At 47.4% G+C, this 17,718-nt stretch overlaps 1 protein-coding gene across 2 annotated transcripts in view; it reads left to right on the top strand.

Moving 5' to 3' along the window:
* Positions 1 to 17,718, top strand: part of LOC147098708 (glutamate receptor ionotropic, delta-1-like) — a 563,200-nt gene that overhangs the window by 438,406 nt on the left and 107,076 nt on the right. For both annotated transcript variants that reach the window (XM_085970762.1, XM_085970761.1), the window contains exons 4-6: positions 2,495 to 2,668; positions 10,628 to 10,789; positions 17,294 to 17,413. In XM_085970762.1, the coding sequence (XP_085826888.1) occupies positions 2,495 to 2,668; positions 10,628 to 10,789; positions 17,294 to 17,413 (456 nt within the window). The remainder of the gene's footprint in view (positions 1 to 2,494; positions 2,669 to 10,627; positions 10,790 to 17,293; positions 17,414 to 17,718) is intronic.

Raw genomic sequence — 17,718 nt, 5'->3', positions numbered from 1 at the left:
GTGTGGTAAAGCATTCCATCTTCTAATAACCTTCCCTATGAAAAAAAATGTATTTAACTTCTCCCTTTGGGCTTCTGGTGATTATTAGACCTGGGTACAATCGTCTATTGGTTATGTTACGGGATTAATCCAGAGAATGTAAGTTTAAATTTCAACATGGCAGTTTAAAAAAAAAAAATCTGGAAAAGCCGGTAAAAGTGACCATGAAACTGTCGGATTGTCGTAAAAACCCAACGGGTTCACTGATGTCCTTCAGGGAAGGAAACCTGCCGTCCTCACCCGGTCTGGGCCTATAGGTGACTCCAGTCCCACACCACCGTGGTTGATTCTTAACTGCCCTCTGAAATGGCCGAGCGAGACACCAGTTATATCAAACTGCTACTAGTGGTTCATGAAGAAGGCCCATCAGCACCTTCTCAGGTCAACTAGGGATGGGCAATAAATGCCGGCCTTGATGCCCACATCACAAGAATGAATAAAATTAATTCTCAGTCCCGTTGCCACTGATTCAACAGGCAGTAGGAGCAGGGCGATGGGAGGATGCCGAGTAAGGAGTTGGAAAGAGTTACTGGCGGTGATTGAAGGCGTGCTCAAAGAGGCAGGTTTAACGGTGTGGAATGAGGTAGTAGGGTGAAAGGTCAGAGGCATCAGGTGGTGAAGAGCCTACTACCCAACAGTGGCATGAAGGGAGGAGCCATCGATAACCGGAGCTGGAAAAGGAGATATGCTGGAATGTAGGGCTGGCGGAGAGTACAGAGCAAGGTGGGCTGAGGCTGTGAAGGGGTGGAAAAATGAGGACCATGATACTGATGAAGCATGGAGGGATGGGAAACCAATGTATGCTGGTGAGGGCAGTGGTGGTAAGGTGAGCGGGAGTTTTGGATGGCATACGATCTGAGCAGCAGAGTTCTGGATGAGTTGAAGTTTATGTAGGATGGTGGTGGGAAGAACCTTGAAGTGGTGAAGTTGTAGATGAGTTTTCCCAGGGCACTAAGAAACAGCTGGGCCGTGACTTCAAACCACCCTCAGCAATTCTGGAGCTGCCTAACACTGGATAAAAACAACTGCTTTCCCCGGTTGTGAGGCACTTTGAAGTTCTCACTCCTGCTGCTTCTATTGAAGCTGCTCTGGGACATTGGCTGTAACTGAGGTCCCTGGTGTGGCCTAGCAAGGAGGAACACCTACTCACGTATCTCTATGCTGGGAAGGAAGTTGTTGCCCTGAACACGCTTTCTCCTTTTAATAATAGAATTCACGGAATATACATAGGAGCATCTTCCAGACAATCATATAAATCTGCTCATACAGAAGAAATACTCGGCATTTTCACTTGTTACAACAATTGAGTAAATGACATTTATGTCCCTGAAATACCCATCAATATTTGATCATTGAAATGGGCCCCTTTGAACTTTGGATCAAAAGACAGCATCTGTTTCTTTAATGAAAAAAGGGGGCAATGGTATTTAAAATTCACAGCAGATTCCTACAGTGAAGACTTTGGCTGTCTGAGTAAACGGGCTCCGAGGGGATACATCGGCCAGCAAGCCTGCTCCACTCTCTCAAAAACAACTGTTTATTCAGGCTTCCAGACAGGGTTCTGACTCCCAAGGATCCAGTCGCCACAAGTCTACACAGAGCCCAGTTGAGGTGGGAGATATTTACAAAGTGACACCACATGAAAACACTGAAACTACCCCAATAAAAGTCCCTTCAAATTCTGGAGTGATGCAGGTTACAACATATCTTTGAAACCATTCAGAGACATTGCTGGTGCTTTTGAATTAGATGCCCAAATCAGCCCATGTTGTACTCCCAACAGTGCTCTTTGAAAGTTGTGCTAGCATTCTGTGTAAGTAGCATGTGGAATGCTTGGCATTGGAGTCATAGCTCCCACAGGCAGATAACCAGTTGAAGGGGAGAGGCCAATGAATATCAGCCCATGGAATTTCCCCTTTAAAAAATACCCAAATGGAATAAGAACCGTATCTCATGTAATACGTGTGTGAGTCAGCCATGGCTCAGTGGGTAGCACTCGTGCCTCTGAGTCAGAAGGTTGTGGGTTCAAGTCCCACTCCAGAGAGCAGAAAAATCTAGGTTGACACTCCAGTGCAGTGCTGAGGGAGAGCTGCACTGTCGGAGATGCCGTCTTTCGGATGAGACGTTAATCCGAGGCCCCGTCTGCTCTCTCAGGTGGATGTGAAAGATCCCATGTCACTATTCGAAGAAGAGCAGGGGAGTTATCCCCGGTGTCCTGGACAATATTTATCCCTGAATCACCATCACTAAAACAGGTTATCTGGTCATTGTCACATTGCTCTTTGTGGGAGCTTGCTGTACACAAATTGGCTGCTGTGTTTCCTACATTACAACACGTCAAAAGTACTTCATTGGCTGTAAAGCGCTTTGGGATGTCCGGTGGTCATGAAAGGTGCTATAGAAATGCAAGTTCCTTATTTCTTTCTTAATGTATTGTACAATTTGGGATTAACAGGAAATCAGTGACTCGGAGATTCTGGAGCTTGTTCACAGTGCGCTGGGACGTATGACAGTGGTTCGACAGATCTTCCCCACCTCCAAGGACCCCAACCACAGGTGTATGAGGAACAACCATCGCATTTCCTCACTGCTGTGTGACCCACAGGAAGGCTACTTGCAAACACTACAGGTCTGTAAGTGACAGAAGGGAATAAACCTTGTCTGTGAAACTTGTACAGGTCTCTCTATTGGAAATACTGTAGTTCTTTATTTAAATAGCTGCAGGAATGCAATGGAGCCATGCATTCCCTCAGCTCCATTGGATTTAAGTCTCTGTGATGAAGTGGTTTTCCTTGCGGCAATATTAGGAATCAGCTGTTGTATCACCATATGCAACTGGTGTGTCACTAAAATCTGGAAACACAGTGGCCTAGAAATTCGGTGGGCTGCGCCACCAGTTAGCGCCTAAAGAGGGCACTCAGTTGCTTTAGCGCCACTGGCCGCGCCTCCCGCGATATTTAGCTGGGGCGCTAATGGCGGCGTTAGCCTGTTGCGCTGTGCCGCCACCAATGACGTCATCGGTGTGCGCAGTGTCCCGCTACCGCCCCGATTGCGATATTTGGTTAGCGACCGCCTCTGTAGCGCCACTCACTAATCGCGCCCGGCAGTGGCGCAAATTAAGGTGGAGGTGCGGGGCGTTGTTTTTTTCGGCGGCCGCCTGCCAGCACCTCTGTCCCCGGCCTCCTGTTCTCCCCCCGCGGCATTGCCGGCTGTTTTCTGAGAGCCCGGCACTTCTCCTCGGTGCCGGGCTCTTTTGCCGGCACTTGCGATCGCTCATCGCGCTGGTGCAGGCCCCTCCCCCTTAAGAATGGGAGGAAGGCCTGCAGTACCGCAGCACACGCTGCGGCACGTTGCGCTGTGATATTCAGTTTCAGCGCCCTAAGAGGGACGCGGAGCGCCTCGAGCCTCGCCCCGTGTCCCTCTTGGGGCGCTCAAGCTGAATTTCCGGCAATCGCTGCTGCTCCGATCGCAGCGCAAAATCTGGCGCCCAGGCGAGCTTGGCACCCCGTTTGAGGCTCCACCCAATTTCTCCCCCAGTGAGAATAATTCGACAAGTCCTGCAATAGCAATGGTGCCCAAGCATTCCTTACTGAAGTGGCAACTTATTGGAAATACGCCTGTTATACAGAGAGGTGGCGGAGTCTGTTATATGGGGAGGTAATACAATAATCGTGAGGGACTTTAATGTTCATATAGACTGCACAAATCAAATTGGCAAAGGTAGTCTGGAGGACGAGTTCATGGAATGCATTCGGGACAGTTTCCTAGAGCAATACACCATGGAACCAACCAGGAAACAGGCTATTTTAGATCTTGTATTGTGTAATGAGACAGGGTTAATTAGCAATCTCATAGTAAAGGATCCTCTGGGACACAGTGATCATAATATGATAGAATTTCACGTTAAGTTTGAGAGTGACTTGCCTAAGTCTGAAACCAGTCTTAAACTTAAATAAAGCCAATTACATAGGTATTGAGGGGTGAGTTGGCGGCAGATAAGCAGTGGCTAACATTAAAAGAAATATTTCATAATTCTCAACAAAAATACATTCCATTGAGAAACAAAAACTCCATAGGAAATGTGATCCATCCGTAGCTAACTAAAGGAGTTAAGGATAGCATTAGATTGAAAGAAGAAGCTTATAATGTTGCAAATAGTAGTAAGCCTGAGGATTGGGAGAGTTTCAGAAACCAGCAAAGGATAACCAAAAAATTGATAAAATGGGAAAAAATAGAATATGAAAGAAAACTAGAAAGAAATATAAAAACAGATTGTAAGAGCTTCTACAAGTATGTAAAAAGGAAGAGAATAGCAAAAGTAAACGTTGGTCCCTTAGAGGCTGAGACAGGAGAAATTATTATGAGGAATAAGGAAATGGCAGAAACACGAAACAAATATTTTGTATCTGTCTTCACAGTAGAAGACACAAAATGCATACCAGAAATGGCGGGGAGCCAAGGGCCTAATGAGGGTGAGCAACTTAATGTAATTAATATAAGTAGAGAAAAAGTACTAGAGAAGCTAATGGGACTAAAAGCCGACAAATCCCCTGGACTTGATGGTCTACATCCTAGAGTTCTAAAAGAGGTGGCTGCAGAGATAGTGGATGCATTGGTTTTGAGCTTCCAAAATTCCCTAGATTCTGGAATGGTCCCAACGGATTGGAAGGTAGCAAATGTAACCCTGGTATTCAAGAAAGGAGGGAGAGAGAAAATAGGGAACTACAGGCCAGTTAGCCTAACATCAGTCATCGGGAAAATGCTGGAATCCATTGTTAAGGAAGTGGTATCAAGTCACTTAGAAAATCATAACATGATTAGGCAGAGTCGACATGGTTTTACAAAAGGGAAATCGTGTTCGACAAATTTATTAGAGTTTTTTGAGGATGTAACTAGCAGGGTAGATAAAGGGGAACCAGTGGATGTAGTATATTTGGATTTCCAAAAGGCATTCGATAAGGTGCCACATAAAAGGTTATTACACAAGATTAGGACTCATGGGGTTGGGGGTAATATAGTAGCATGGATAGAGGATTGGTTAACGGACAGAAAACAGAGAGCAGGGATAAACAGATAATTTTCAGGTTGGCAGGCTGTAACTAGTGGGGTGCCGCAAGGATCAGTGTTGGGGCCTCAGCTATTTACAATCTATATTAATGACCTAGATGAAGGGACTGAGTGTAATGTATCCAAGTTCACTGATGATACAAAGCTAGGTGGGACAGTAAGCTGTGAGGAGAACAGAGAGTCTGCAAAGGGATATCGATAGACTGAGTGAGTGGGCAGTAAGGTGGCAGATGGAGTATAATGAAGGGAAATGTGAGGTTATTCACTTTGGTAAGAAGAATAGAAAATCAGAATATATTTTAAATGGTGAGAAACTTTGAAATGTTGCTGTTCAGTGAGATTTGGGTGTCCTCGTGCAAGAAACACAGAAAGCTAGCATGCAGGTACGGCAAGCAATAAGGAAGGCAAATGGCGTGTTGGCCTTTATTGCAAGGGGGTTGGAGTATAAGAGTAAGGAAGTCTTGCTATAATTGTACAGGGCCTTGGTGAGACCACACCTGGAGTACTGGGCACAGTTTTGGTCTCCTTATCTAAGGAAGGATATACTTGCCTTGGAGGCGATGCAACAATGGTTCACTAGATTGATTCCTGGGGTGAGAGGGCTGTCCTGTGATGAGAGATTGTGTAGAATGGGCCGATACTCTCTGGAGTTTAGAAGAATGAGAGGTGACCTCACTGAAACATACAAGATTCTGAAAGGGATTGACAGGGTAGATGCTGAGAGGTTGTTTCCCCTGGCTGGAGTGTCTAGAACTAGGGGGCATAGTCTCAGGATAAGGGGTAGGCCATTTAAGACTGAGATGAGGAGGAATTTCTTCACTCAGAGGGTTGTGAATCTTTGGAATTCTCAGCCCCAGAGGGCTGTGAATGCTGAGTCTTTGAGTATATTCGAGGCTGAGATCAATAGATTTTTGGACTCTGGAGGAATCAAGGGATATGGAGATCGGGCGGGAAAGTGGAGTTGAGGTCGATGATCAGCCATGATCTTGTTGAATGGCGGAGCAGGCTCAAGGGGCCGAATGGCCGACTCCTGCTCCTATTTCTTATGTTCTTATGTGACAGAGTCTGTTGTACAGAGAGGTGACGGAGTCTGTTATATGGGGAGGTGATGGAGTCTGATAAATGGGGAGTTGACAGACATCTTTAAATGAAGATATTGCCACTTCTGGCCAAAGTATTAATAACAGGAATAGAGAATAAAAGAAACAAATGGATTTAAAATCTGAAATCATAAATCATCTTATTGTTCAATTATTAAACCGGGATGTTGTTTGTTCGGCCCTTTTTAGATTGGGTCTTGGGGGACCGGTGTGCTGAAGGTTTTGTTCATTTAGCAGTGATGGGAAGGTTGTAATCTTACCCCATTGCTGGTGCCCTGATTGTGAAGAGGAGGAAGACGAGTCCCTGTTGGAGGCAGTCTGATTATATGGGTTTGACACTGGAGTGGAGCAGCCTATCAAACTGCTCCGAGGGCAGTTGGAAACTTTATAAAGAATTTATCTGTTTTTAAGAGTGCGGACACTCCCAGTGGCTTTAAAATTGAACAATTGGGATCTCACAAACACACACTGTCTGTCACACACACACATACTCATTCACACACACTCTCTCACACACACATACACACTCACATACTCATTCACGCACACATAGCCAGACACACTCACGCTCACATGCGTATACTCTCTCGCACGCACACCTCTCTTCTGTTCCTGAGAGTTCGGCTTGTTACCAGGCTGTATAAATCAAGTCCTGCCAACTACGACTCATTTCTATAGCTATGGGACTCTGACTGCAGGCAAATTGCAGCCGGAATAAAGTTCTCTCTCTTTAAAAGATGTTCCGATGGTGCCATTTTCTCTGTAATAAAGCCAAGTGTTTGGTGCAGCTATTCCACTCATCATTTGAATACAGACAACACCTGCCATCGGCATCATGACTACAAATAGATCCAATTTGATTTAAATAGAATGCTGTGTCCTTTGATAAGAGACAACCACACGCTTACACTAAAATATTTCAATGAGCCAGTTGTCAGTTTGGGGGATAGATACCGAATTTTTTTGGTAGTGTAATGTCAGTCAGCAATACTGCTTCCTTTATTGATGTTTGCTGGTGGATACGGAGTGGATGAGTGAAATGAAAGGAATGGACCTTATCTGTTAGCTACCCCTGACACTCGATCCTTGCACTGACATCGCACACTTCGCCTCATCTGCCAGAAACCTTTTTTGGGGGAAAGAAAAGTCCTTCCTCAAACCTCAGAAACAGACGATCCACTTGGATCTGATCTCGCTCAATCCTCGAAACGGTCTTTGTGGGCGTTTCCGGGATGGGGTGTCTGGGTCTCTGGGTGTGTGGGATGGGGTGTCTGGGTCTCTGGGTGTCTGGGTCTCTGGGTGTCTGGGATGGGATGTCTGGGTCTCTGGGTGTGCGGGATAAGAACATAAGAAATAGGAGCAGGAGTAGGCCAATCGGCCCCTCGAGCCTGCTCCGCCATTCAATAAGATCATGGCTGATCTGATCCTAACTGCCAATCCACTATCACAGAACCATCTCCTGAATCTAACAGAATTAGACACACGAAATAGGAGCAGGATCAGGCTACACAGCCCCTGGGCCCGCTCCGCTACCCACAGGGCCATGACCGAGCCGAACCTAGACTCATGTCCAAATTCCTGCCCGCTCCCCGTAACCCTTAATTCCCTTTACTTCTAGGAAACTGTCTATTTCTGTTTTAAATTTATGTAATGATGTAGCTTCTACAGTTTTTTGGGGCAGCATATTCCATGGACCTACCACCCTCTGAGTGAAGTAGTTCCTCCTCATCTCAGTTTTGAAAGAGCAGCCCCTTATTCTAAGACTATGCCCCCTAGTTCTAGTTTCACCCATCATCGGGAACATCTTCCCTGCAACCACCCGATCCAACCCCTTCACAATCTTATATGTTTCAATAAGATCGCCTCTCATTCTTCTGAACTCCAATGAGTAGAGTCCCAATCTACTCAACCTCTCCTCATATGTCCATCCCCTCATCCCTGGGATTAACCGAGTGAACCTTCTTTGTACTGACTCGAGAGCAAGTATGTCCTTTCTTAAGTATTGACACCAAAACTGTACGCAGTATTCCAGGTGCGGTCTCACCAATACCTTGTACAACTGAAGCAATACCTCCCTATTTTTATATTCTATCCCCCTAGCAATGAAAGCCAACATTCCATTGGCCTTCTTAATCACTTGCTGCACCTGCATACGAACCTTTTGAGTTTCGTGCACCAGGACCCCCAGATCCCTTTGTACTTCAGTACTTTCCAGTTTCTTGCCATTAAGATAATAACTTGCTCTACGATTTTTCCTGCCAAAGTGCATAACCTCACACTTTCCAGTATTGTATTCCATCTGCCAAATCTCTGCCCACTTACTTAGCCTGTCTATGTCCCCTTGCAGGTTTTTTATGTCCTCCTCACTCACTACTTTCCCTCCCATCTTAGTATCATCTGCAAACTTTGATATGTTACACTCGGTCCCCTCCTCCAAATCGTTAATATAGATTGTAAAGAGTTGGGGACCCAGCACTGACCCCTGCGGAACACCACTAGTTACTGATTACCAGTCTGAGAATGAACCATTTATCCCAACTCTCTGCCTTCTGTTAGATAGCCAATGCTCTATCCATGCCAGAATATTACCCCCAATCACGTGATTTTTTATCTTAAGCAATAATCTTTTGTGTGGCGCCTTGTCAAATGCCTTTTGGAAGTCTAAATACACTACGTCCACTGGTTCCCCTTTATCCACCCTATATGTTACTTCCTCAAAGAACTCCAGCAAATTTATCAAACATGACTTCCCCTTCATAAAACCATGCTGACTTTGTCCTATTAAATTATGATTATCCAAATGTCCTGTTACTGTCTCCTTAATAATGGACTCCAAAATTTTACCTACCACAGATGTTAGGCTAACCGGTCTATAGTTTCCAGCCTTCTGTCTACTGCCCTTTTTAAATAAGGGTGTTACATTAGCAGTTTTCCAGTCTACCGGGGCCATTGCCGAGTCCAGGGAGTTTTGGAAAATTATTACCAATGCATCCACAATCCCTACCGCTACTTCCCTCAAGACCCTAGGATGTAAGCCATCAGGTCCAGATGATTTATCCGCCTTGAGTCCCATTATTTTACCGAGTACCACTTCCTTAGTGATTTTGATCGTGTTTAGCTCCTCCCCCCCTTTAGCCCCCTGTGTCTGGGTCTCTGGGTGTCTGGGATGGGATGTCTGGGTCTCTGGGTGTGCGGGATGGGGTGTCTGGGTCTCTGGGTGTGCGGGATGGGGTGTCTGGGTCTCTGGGTGTGCGGGATGGGGTGTCTGGGTCTCTGGGTGTGCGGGATGGGGTGTCTGGGTGTCTGGGTGTGCGGGATGGGGTGTCTGGGTCTCTGGGTGTCCGGGATGGGGTGTCTGGGTCTCTGGGTGTCCGGGATGGGGTGTCTGGGTCTCTGGGTGTGCGGGATGGGACTCCTGGGTCTCTGGGTGTGCGGGGTGCCTGCTTTCCTGACGCGCTGATGTCCTCCTAGTTTTATAATTGTTTCCCAATTTTTTCTGTTACGATCCAAACTTGTGACATTGTTTGGCAGTGATACTAAGTTTGATTGGACGGAAAGTACATTGCCCTGTTTTTGAGGCATGTGGAGTCGAGTGGAATTGGCTGCCAGTAATCCGGCCTGGTTTAGGAAAGATGAATGTCCGCCAACATAAAGTTTAGAATGAGCAAAGAACACTCGGCCCATTGAGCCCACTCCTCCCACCGACCGCACATCATTTCCTCAACCGTGGACTCCGCCTCCTCCAAGGTCTCTGGAATCTTTCCCTAATCCCAGATAGATCCCGAGCATCGCGTAACCCCGTGTGATCAGTGTGTTGGAGACTATTGTCAGTCATGTTTTCCATTGAAGATAATTTAATTTCGGTATTGGTGCAAGTCAGAGGCAGCAGGCCAAGACCGTAACTTTCACTGCCTGGGTGAAGCCCCAGAAATCTCACACATCTGGAGGAAGGTGTCAAACCTCAATGTCGGAGCAGGTGAAAGGTTAAGGAGTGGCTTTCCGAGCAGTGTGTTCCTCCAGTACTGAGCCCCACGACCAGCTGGTGACTGGTTCTCACCCACGGTTCCTCCACTCGGTGAGTTGTCAGTCGCTTGGTGAGGAGGCGAGCCTCTGGGGAGGGGGGATTAGTACAGCAGCTTACCCTGGACACCCAACAACTGTCTGAATGTTGGCCTGCAGTCTGTCACCTGACAGCGAAGCAATGGGGGGGTGACTCGGGCAGAGGGAAAGATGAATGTCCGGGGCAAGAAAGATGAATCAAATCACTTGCATGCAATGAGAAAAATGTTCCACTTATGTTACTGCTCCCTCCGATCAGCACCAATGCAATAAATAAAGTTGGGATGTATTTGGAATTGGGAATGGCTGGAATCAGATGCCTCTCAGTGTAAGTAACAGTCTTCCTTCCCTCTGTGCTGCAGACCTCCAATCTTTATCTGTATGACAGTGTCCTGTTACTGGCTGGAGCCTTCCATCGGAAGCTGGAGGATCGGAAATGGCACAGCATGGCCAGCCTGAACTGCATGAGGAAGTCCACCAAACCCTGGAACGGAGGAAGATCCATGCTGGACACCATTCAAAACGTAAGAAACTTCATCTGAACTAAAAATGAGAGTGTGCTGGAAATGCACAGTAGACCGGGGCGGAGCCTTTCCCAGTCCCCCCATGGATGGTTCCATTGCGCTGAATTATCAGAGCCCTCCCCTTTATCCCGGGAGAACCCCGTGTCCTTTCCCGAGAGCCAGTGATGCAGATTCTGGGAGGAGAAACGACAGGTTAACATTTCAGGGTGTGGGATCTTCATCAGAACTGAAAATCAAAGGCCTTTTGTGGGAGGGAAGGGTGGGAGAAAGAAAGGTGCAAACAGCAGGTATTCCAATCACAGAGTGGAACCTAAGCTCATGTCGAGAGATTCCATCCACCTCTTAGCTAGAAGGGAACGGGTAAACTGCATGTTAGACTCTCTCGAGGCCTTGCTACTCCTCTGTATTCCCTTCCCATCCACTTTGCTCCAATGTGTTACTCCCGCCTCAACACCAGTTGCCTTTAGTCTGTGCACATTCCACAGTGTTCCTCTGACAGTGGTTCTGGGCTGTAGATGCAACGAGTAAAACAGCCTCGGGCTAATTCCCAGGGCCACTATGTGACCTGTGTTACTGATGAAGGCAGTTTGCTTCTGGTGCCCAGGAAAGCTGAGAACAGAGGAAATGAAATCTCAAAACCTAGTCATTGCTTTGAGAGCTGGACAATCGAAGCAATGCAGGACAGACACTGGGTCGTTTCATCCATTACTAGGTACATGATCATCAGCTCAAAATCTGACTCCGATTCTCATTGAATCAGTGGGTGACAGTTGTCCATTCTCAAGGCTGCAGCTGCTCACCCGACACCAACTTTATGGAGATTGTGTTGCTTTGCTGCATGATGATTAAATTGTGATTGTTACTATGGCGATTACATTGTGATTGTTAATATGGCGATTGTGTTGTCTCTTTTGACATAAAGGCTACATTGCCATCGGTTATTAGCAAGTGTAAAGAATTAATTCCTGTCACTAACATGGGATTGCATTGCAGTTGTTAAGACTGAGATTGTAGGTAACATCAAAATTGCATTGAATCTCATAAACTGAGATTGTATCAGTGCTGCTGTTATGGAGACTGCGTTGTGTTTGCTGGTGTAGGATCTGTATTAATGTACTGTTTCTGAGCCAAAGACACTGGCATGCGATTTCACCGAGAGACCGCGATTTCACCGAGAGACCGCGATTTCACCGAGAGACCGCGATTTCACCGAGAGACCGCCATTTCACCGAGAGAGCGCCATTTCACCGAGAGACTGCGATTTCCTTTGGTGGGAAGTTATACTGCGTTGCAGCACTCGATGAACCAATCAGCTGTTAGAAAGAGATGGTGACTGTTCATCAGAATGAGCTACATGTCATGAAATCATGAACCACTTCATTCTAATTAGGTTTAGATTTTATTGCAGACAATACACGGAGGAAGCCTTCTCACCACATGCGTCAATCGCCTCTAACCATCTCCCTCAATCCCCCCTCACCGTATCCCTCAATCCCCCCTCACCGTATCCCTCAATCCCCTCTCACCGTATCCCTCAATCCCCTCTCACCGTATTCCTCAATCCCCCCTCACCGTATCCCTCAATCCCCTCACCGTATCCCTCAATCCCCTCACCGTATCCCTCAATCCCCTCACCGTATCCCTCAATCCCCTCACCGTATCCCTCAATCCCCTCACCGTATCCCTCAATCCCCTCACCGTATCCCTCAATCCCCTCACCGTATCCCTCAATCCCCTCACCGTATCCCTCAATCCCCTCACCGTATCCCTCAATCCCCTCACCGTATCCCTCAATCCCCTCACCGTATCCCTCAATCCCCTCTCACCGTATCCCTCAAACCCCCCTCACCGTATCCCTCAATCCCCCCTCACCGTATCCCTCAATCCCCCCTCACCGTATCCCTCAATCCCCCCTCACCGTATCCCTCAATCCCCTCTCACCGTATCCCTCAATCCCCTCTCACCGTATCCCTCAATCCCCCCTCACCGTATCCCTCAATCCCCCCTCACCGTATCCCTCAATCCCCCCTCACCGTATCCCTCAATCCCCCCTCACCGTATCCCTCAATCCCCCCTCACCGTATCCCTCAATCCCCCCTCACCGTATCCCTCAATCCCCCCTCACCGTATCCCTCAATCCCCCCTCACCGTATCCCTCAATCCCCCCTCACCGTATCCCTCAATCCCCTCACCGTATCCCTCAATCCCCCCTCACCGTATCCCTCAATCCCCCCTCACCGTATCCCTCAATCCCCTCTCACCGTATCCCTCAATCCCCCCTCACCGTATCCCTCAATCCCCCCTCACCGTATCCCTCAATCCCCCCTCACCGTATCCCTCAATCCCCCCTCACCGTATCCCTCAATCCCCTCTCACCGCATCCCTCAATCCCCCCTCACCGTATCCCTCAATCCCCTCACCGTATCCCTCAATCCCCTCACCGTATCCCTCAATCCCCTCACCGTATCCCTCAATCCCCTCACCGTATCCCTCAATCCCCCCTCACCGTATCCCTCAATCCCCCCTCACCGTATCCCTCAATCCCCTCTCACCGTATCCCTCAATCCCCCCTCACCGTATCCCTCAATCCCCCCTCACCGTATCCCTCAATCCCCCCTCACCGTATCCCTCAATCCCCCCTCACCGTATCCCTCAATCCCCCCTCACCGTATCCCTCAATCCCCTCTCACCGCATCCCTCAATCCCCTCTCACCGCATCCCTCAATCCCCCCTCACCGTATCCCTCAATTCCCTCACCGTATCCCTCAATTCCCTCACCGTATCCCTCAATCCCCTCACCGTATCCCTCAATCCCCTCTCACCGTATCCCTCAATCCCCTCTCACCGTATCCCTCAATCCCCTCACCGTATCCCTCAATCCCCTCTCACCGTATCCCTCAATCCCCTCTCACCGTATCCCTCAATCCCCCCTCACCGTATCCCTCAATCCCCCCTCACCGTATCCCTCAATCCCCCCTCACCGTATCCCTCAATCCCCCCTCACCGTATCCCTCAATCCCCCCTCACCGTATCCCTCAATCCCCTCTCACCGCATCCCTCAATCCCCTCTCACCGCATCCCTCAATCCCCCCTCACCGTATCCCTCAATTCCCTCACCGTATCCCTCAATCCCCTCACCGTATCCCTCAATCCCCTCTCACCGTATCCCTCAATCCCCTCTCACCGTATCCCTCAATCCCCTCACCGTATCCCTCAATCCCCTCTCACCGTATCCCTCAATCCCCTCTCACCGTATCCCTCAATCCCCCCTCACCGTATCCCTCAATCCCCCCTCACCGTATCCCTCAATCCCCTCTCACCGTATCCCTCAATCCCCCCTCACCGTATCCCTCAATCCCCCCTCACCGTATCCCTCAATCCCCCCTCACCACCTTGTTCACCCCCGTCTCTTCCACACTCTGTCACCATTTACCTCCCAAATCCAACCAGCTCCATCAGGTCAGTAAATAAAAGCAAAGAAGGAAATACTATTGTTTGACCATTTTAAATGCTCATTGGAGTCATACTGAAGCTGGCAATGTGACAAAACTAGTTAATCAGTCCCATTTATTAACTCTATTTATACAACAGAAGGTGACATTAGTTGGAATTTCAGATTCTGTTCAGGCTTAATATATGAATGAGGCAGAAGGAGGGTTGGGTGAAGAAAACCGAATAAAATAAAGAATGGGCAAGGGGTTAGTGGATTTACTCTATTCCCAAACGCAACACACAGGGAGTGTAGACACAGACTTGATGCAGTGCTGGGTGGGAGAGCTATCCCAGAGAGGTGAATTTTAATGGGCAAAATGGCCATTTCTTGTCTTTGACTTTTCTATGACTTGGTATCAGAATCCTCCTCCCTAACTGCACCAAGAAGCATGAAGCTGCCTCAAACAACCTCGATTTCATAAAATCAAGGAACTTAAAGCAGGGGAGGGCAATAGTTGCTTCTCATTGAAAAAGAGACATTAATGTGAACTAATTGACATTTTTAATGAAGGGAACTGACAAAGATGATCCAACAAAAGTGTTCATTGTGGTGCATGCTTCAAATCCCAGGAGGCACAAGCTAAGAAAATGGGGAAGTGAGAAGTTCCTGGGTACATCTCCCAGGAGGCACAGCAACAGCTCAGCCGCCTCCAAGAATGGAATATTCGGGGTAACAGACGAATGAAGAGGGACTTTTACCCTGTAAAATCTTGTGTGGTTTGATGGTTGCTCTCTTTTACAAATACAACAGCATTTGGAGAATATATCAGACTGTAAATGACAGATTTGATCTGTGATGGCAGATGGTTGGGTTGCAGCCCCATGCTTCTTTCAGGCAAGTTGCTGTTATTACCAATGTGTCCTGATAATTATGTAATTAGTTTGCCAACCAGTGCCAAGTGCTGCTTCAAGCCATGACTGAATCAGGATCTACCGTCTGCTTGTGAAGACCGATTTGCAGAATTTCAGTAGTTCAACTCGCCTCCCATTCCATGTCATATAAAGATACACAAAACCATATCCTACTGTACAAACAACCAGTGACTCAAAGATCATCTTGTTCACTCTCAGTACACAGAATCCCAATGCACAAAACCAGTTCCAATTTACTCCCATTATTGGGGTTCCAATATATAAAATAACCTCCTGCCCCCTGTATTTATATTGAACGTCACTCAGCCTGCAACTGACTCAGTGAAAAAACCTAACTTTTCAAAATTGCAAGTGGCTGCTTGATTGCAAGAGAAAATTCGAGACTTGTCCAACTGACAGTGTTCAGTAACCTGAAAATTAGCATACCAGTAATCTGACAATTTGTGTTGGACCAAGGCTACCCATTTACCTGTGTATCATTCTGATTCAACAAATCTGTGTACTGGGAATGCATAGAAAGCAATTTGCACCAATTAGAATTTGATATAATGGGAGTGAAAGGAAGCTGGTGTTGTAAAAGGAAGGAAGAAAGAACTTGCATTTATATAGACGTTCATGACCTCAGGGTGTCCCAAAGCGTTTTATAGCCAATGAAGTGTGGTCACTGTTTGTAGGGACACAGCAGCCAGTTTAAGCACAGCAAGCTCACGCAAACAGCAATGAGATAAATGACCAGATAATCTGTTTGTGTTGTTGGTTGAGGGATAACTGTTGCCAGGACACATTGGCCTCGAAATTCGGGCGCGCCTATTTTTGGGCACCTTACCCGCTCAGTGTTAAGAGCCCGTGCTCAAATGGGGAGGTCCAAGGAGGCCGGATTTTGGGCCTCGGACCTCAGTATACTGTAGATGGTGCTGCAGTAGGAGTCCGCACAGGTTAGTGGTCCAATTTCCAGGTTAGCGATTGGGTTGGACCGCGCGGGTCTGGAGGAGGAACGGGTGGGCCTCTGAGTCCATGATGGAGGTATGGTGGGGGATCGGGTAGGAAGATCGCAGGCCTCGGGAGTACTTTTGCGGGGTTCAGGAGTGCTGTCGGTGGGGTGTGGGCTCGGAGGTTGGGGCTGGTGGGAGATCGGGGGGGGTGCCTGGAGGTCGGAGTCGGGAGTGAGTTTGGAGATTTTGGAATCTGGAGCGGCAATGATTATGGTAAGTACTTTTGTTTACTTACGTGGTGTTTAACATTGGTTTTCCCCGAGGCAATCAGCACTGGCGCTGGCTGCCTCAGGGGAAACCAAAGTTGCAGCAGGGATCAGAAGCAGGCAATAGGCCTCTTATTTGATATGCAAATGGACTAATGCCTGCTTCAGACGTGGATAAAGGATGCCTCCTCTCTGTATAATACCACGATGGCGCCCGGCGCGATTCGCGGAAGAAGCGTGCACACGCATTGGACGCCATTTTGGTCCCCAAACGGCACCCTTAGCGCCCAAACAGCAAACGCTACCAATCCCAATTTCGCAGCCATTGTATTGTATATAACGGGAGTTAACGGGAACTGGATTTGTGCATTATATTTTGTGCAACGGGAGTGAATTGGAAGTGAGTTCTTTTTAATCTACTTAGAATCGGATTCTACACTAAACCTTAGAAGAATACAGTACAGAAGGAGGCTGTTTGGCCAATCTTATCTGTGCTAGCTCTTTAATAGAGCAATCCGATACTAATCCCACTGTCCTGCTCTCCCTCCATAGACCCACATGGGTGGACATGACTTAATCAATTGGATTATATATTGTGGAAGTGATTTGGTTCATTGAGACTCTATAAAACGGGAGTGATTATTAAGCAATTTTGGTCCGTTGGAGTTTCTTGAAGACAGTGAATTCTATTAGAGCATAAAGCACTGTTCTGGATCCAAGTGTATGTCTAAAGTACTCATTACATGACTCGTGGCAGTCTGTGTTAAAGTCATAGCCCCCCCCCCCCCAATGGATGTCATCCAGAATTAGTTTAGGGTGATGGGTTGCATTCAGTGTTCAGGGTCAGTGCTCTGAATAAGTTCCTGTTGCTGGCTGAAGCGGGAGCTGTGTGATGCTGTGCGAGTGTATTCAGTCACTGTTCTTTCTCTTACTTTCCCTAGGGTCAAATTATTGGACTGACAGGAGCCATGACATTCACAGATGGTGCATCTAATTCCAACATTCATTTTGAGATCCTTGGCACCAGTTACAGTGAAACCTTTGGAAAAGATGTTCGAAGGGTAAATACGTGCCTCTCTATATCCTGTCCTTACTGTCCTTACTGCACACTACTGGCTAGTACAATGTATAACTTGAACAAAGGTATAAACTACAGAAAGCAGATTCGACAATTTTAGGTCTTTAGCTAGTATTGTTCCTGTCCCACAGAAAGTATTACCTCTCCGTGCTGTTTTTAATGAGTCAATGTCATTTTGAAAACCTTCTCGTGATAAGTTCTCTGAATACTTGTTGTAGTTTTGGGTTTGTTGCATGAGTTGTCATTCACAAGTCCCATGACATTACCCAGCAATGGCCATTACAAACT

This window comes from Somniosus microcephalus, chromosome 29 (assembly GCF_052327205.1).
Source record: "Somniosus microcephalus isolate GS21.2 chromosome 29, FLI_Smic_1.0, whole genome shotgun sequence".
NCBI lineage: Eukaryota > Metazoa > Chordata > Chondrichthyes > Squaliformes > Somniosidae > Somniosus > Somniosus microcephalus.
This window is presented reverse-complemented; position numbering and strand designations above follow the sequence as displayed.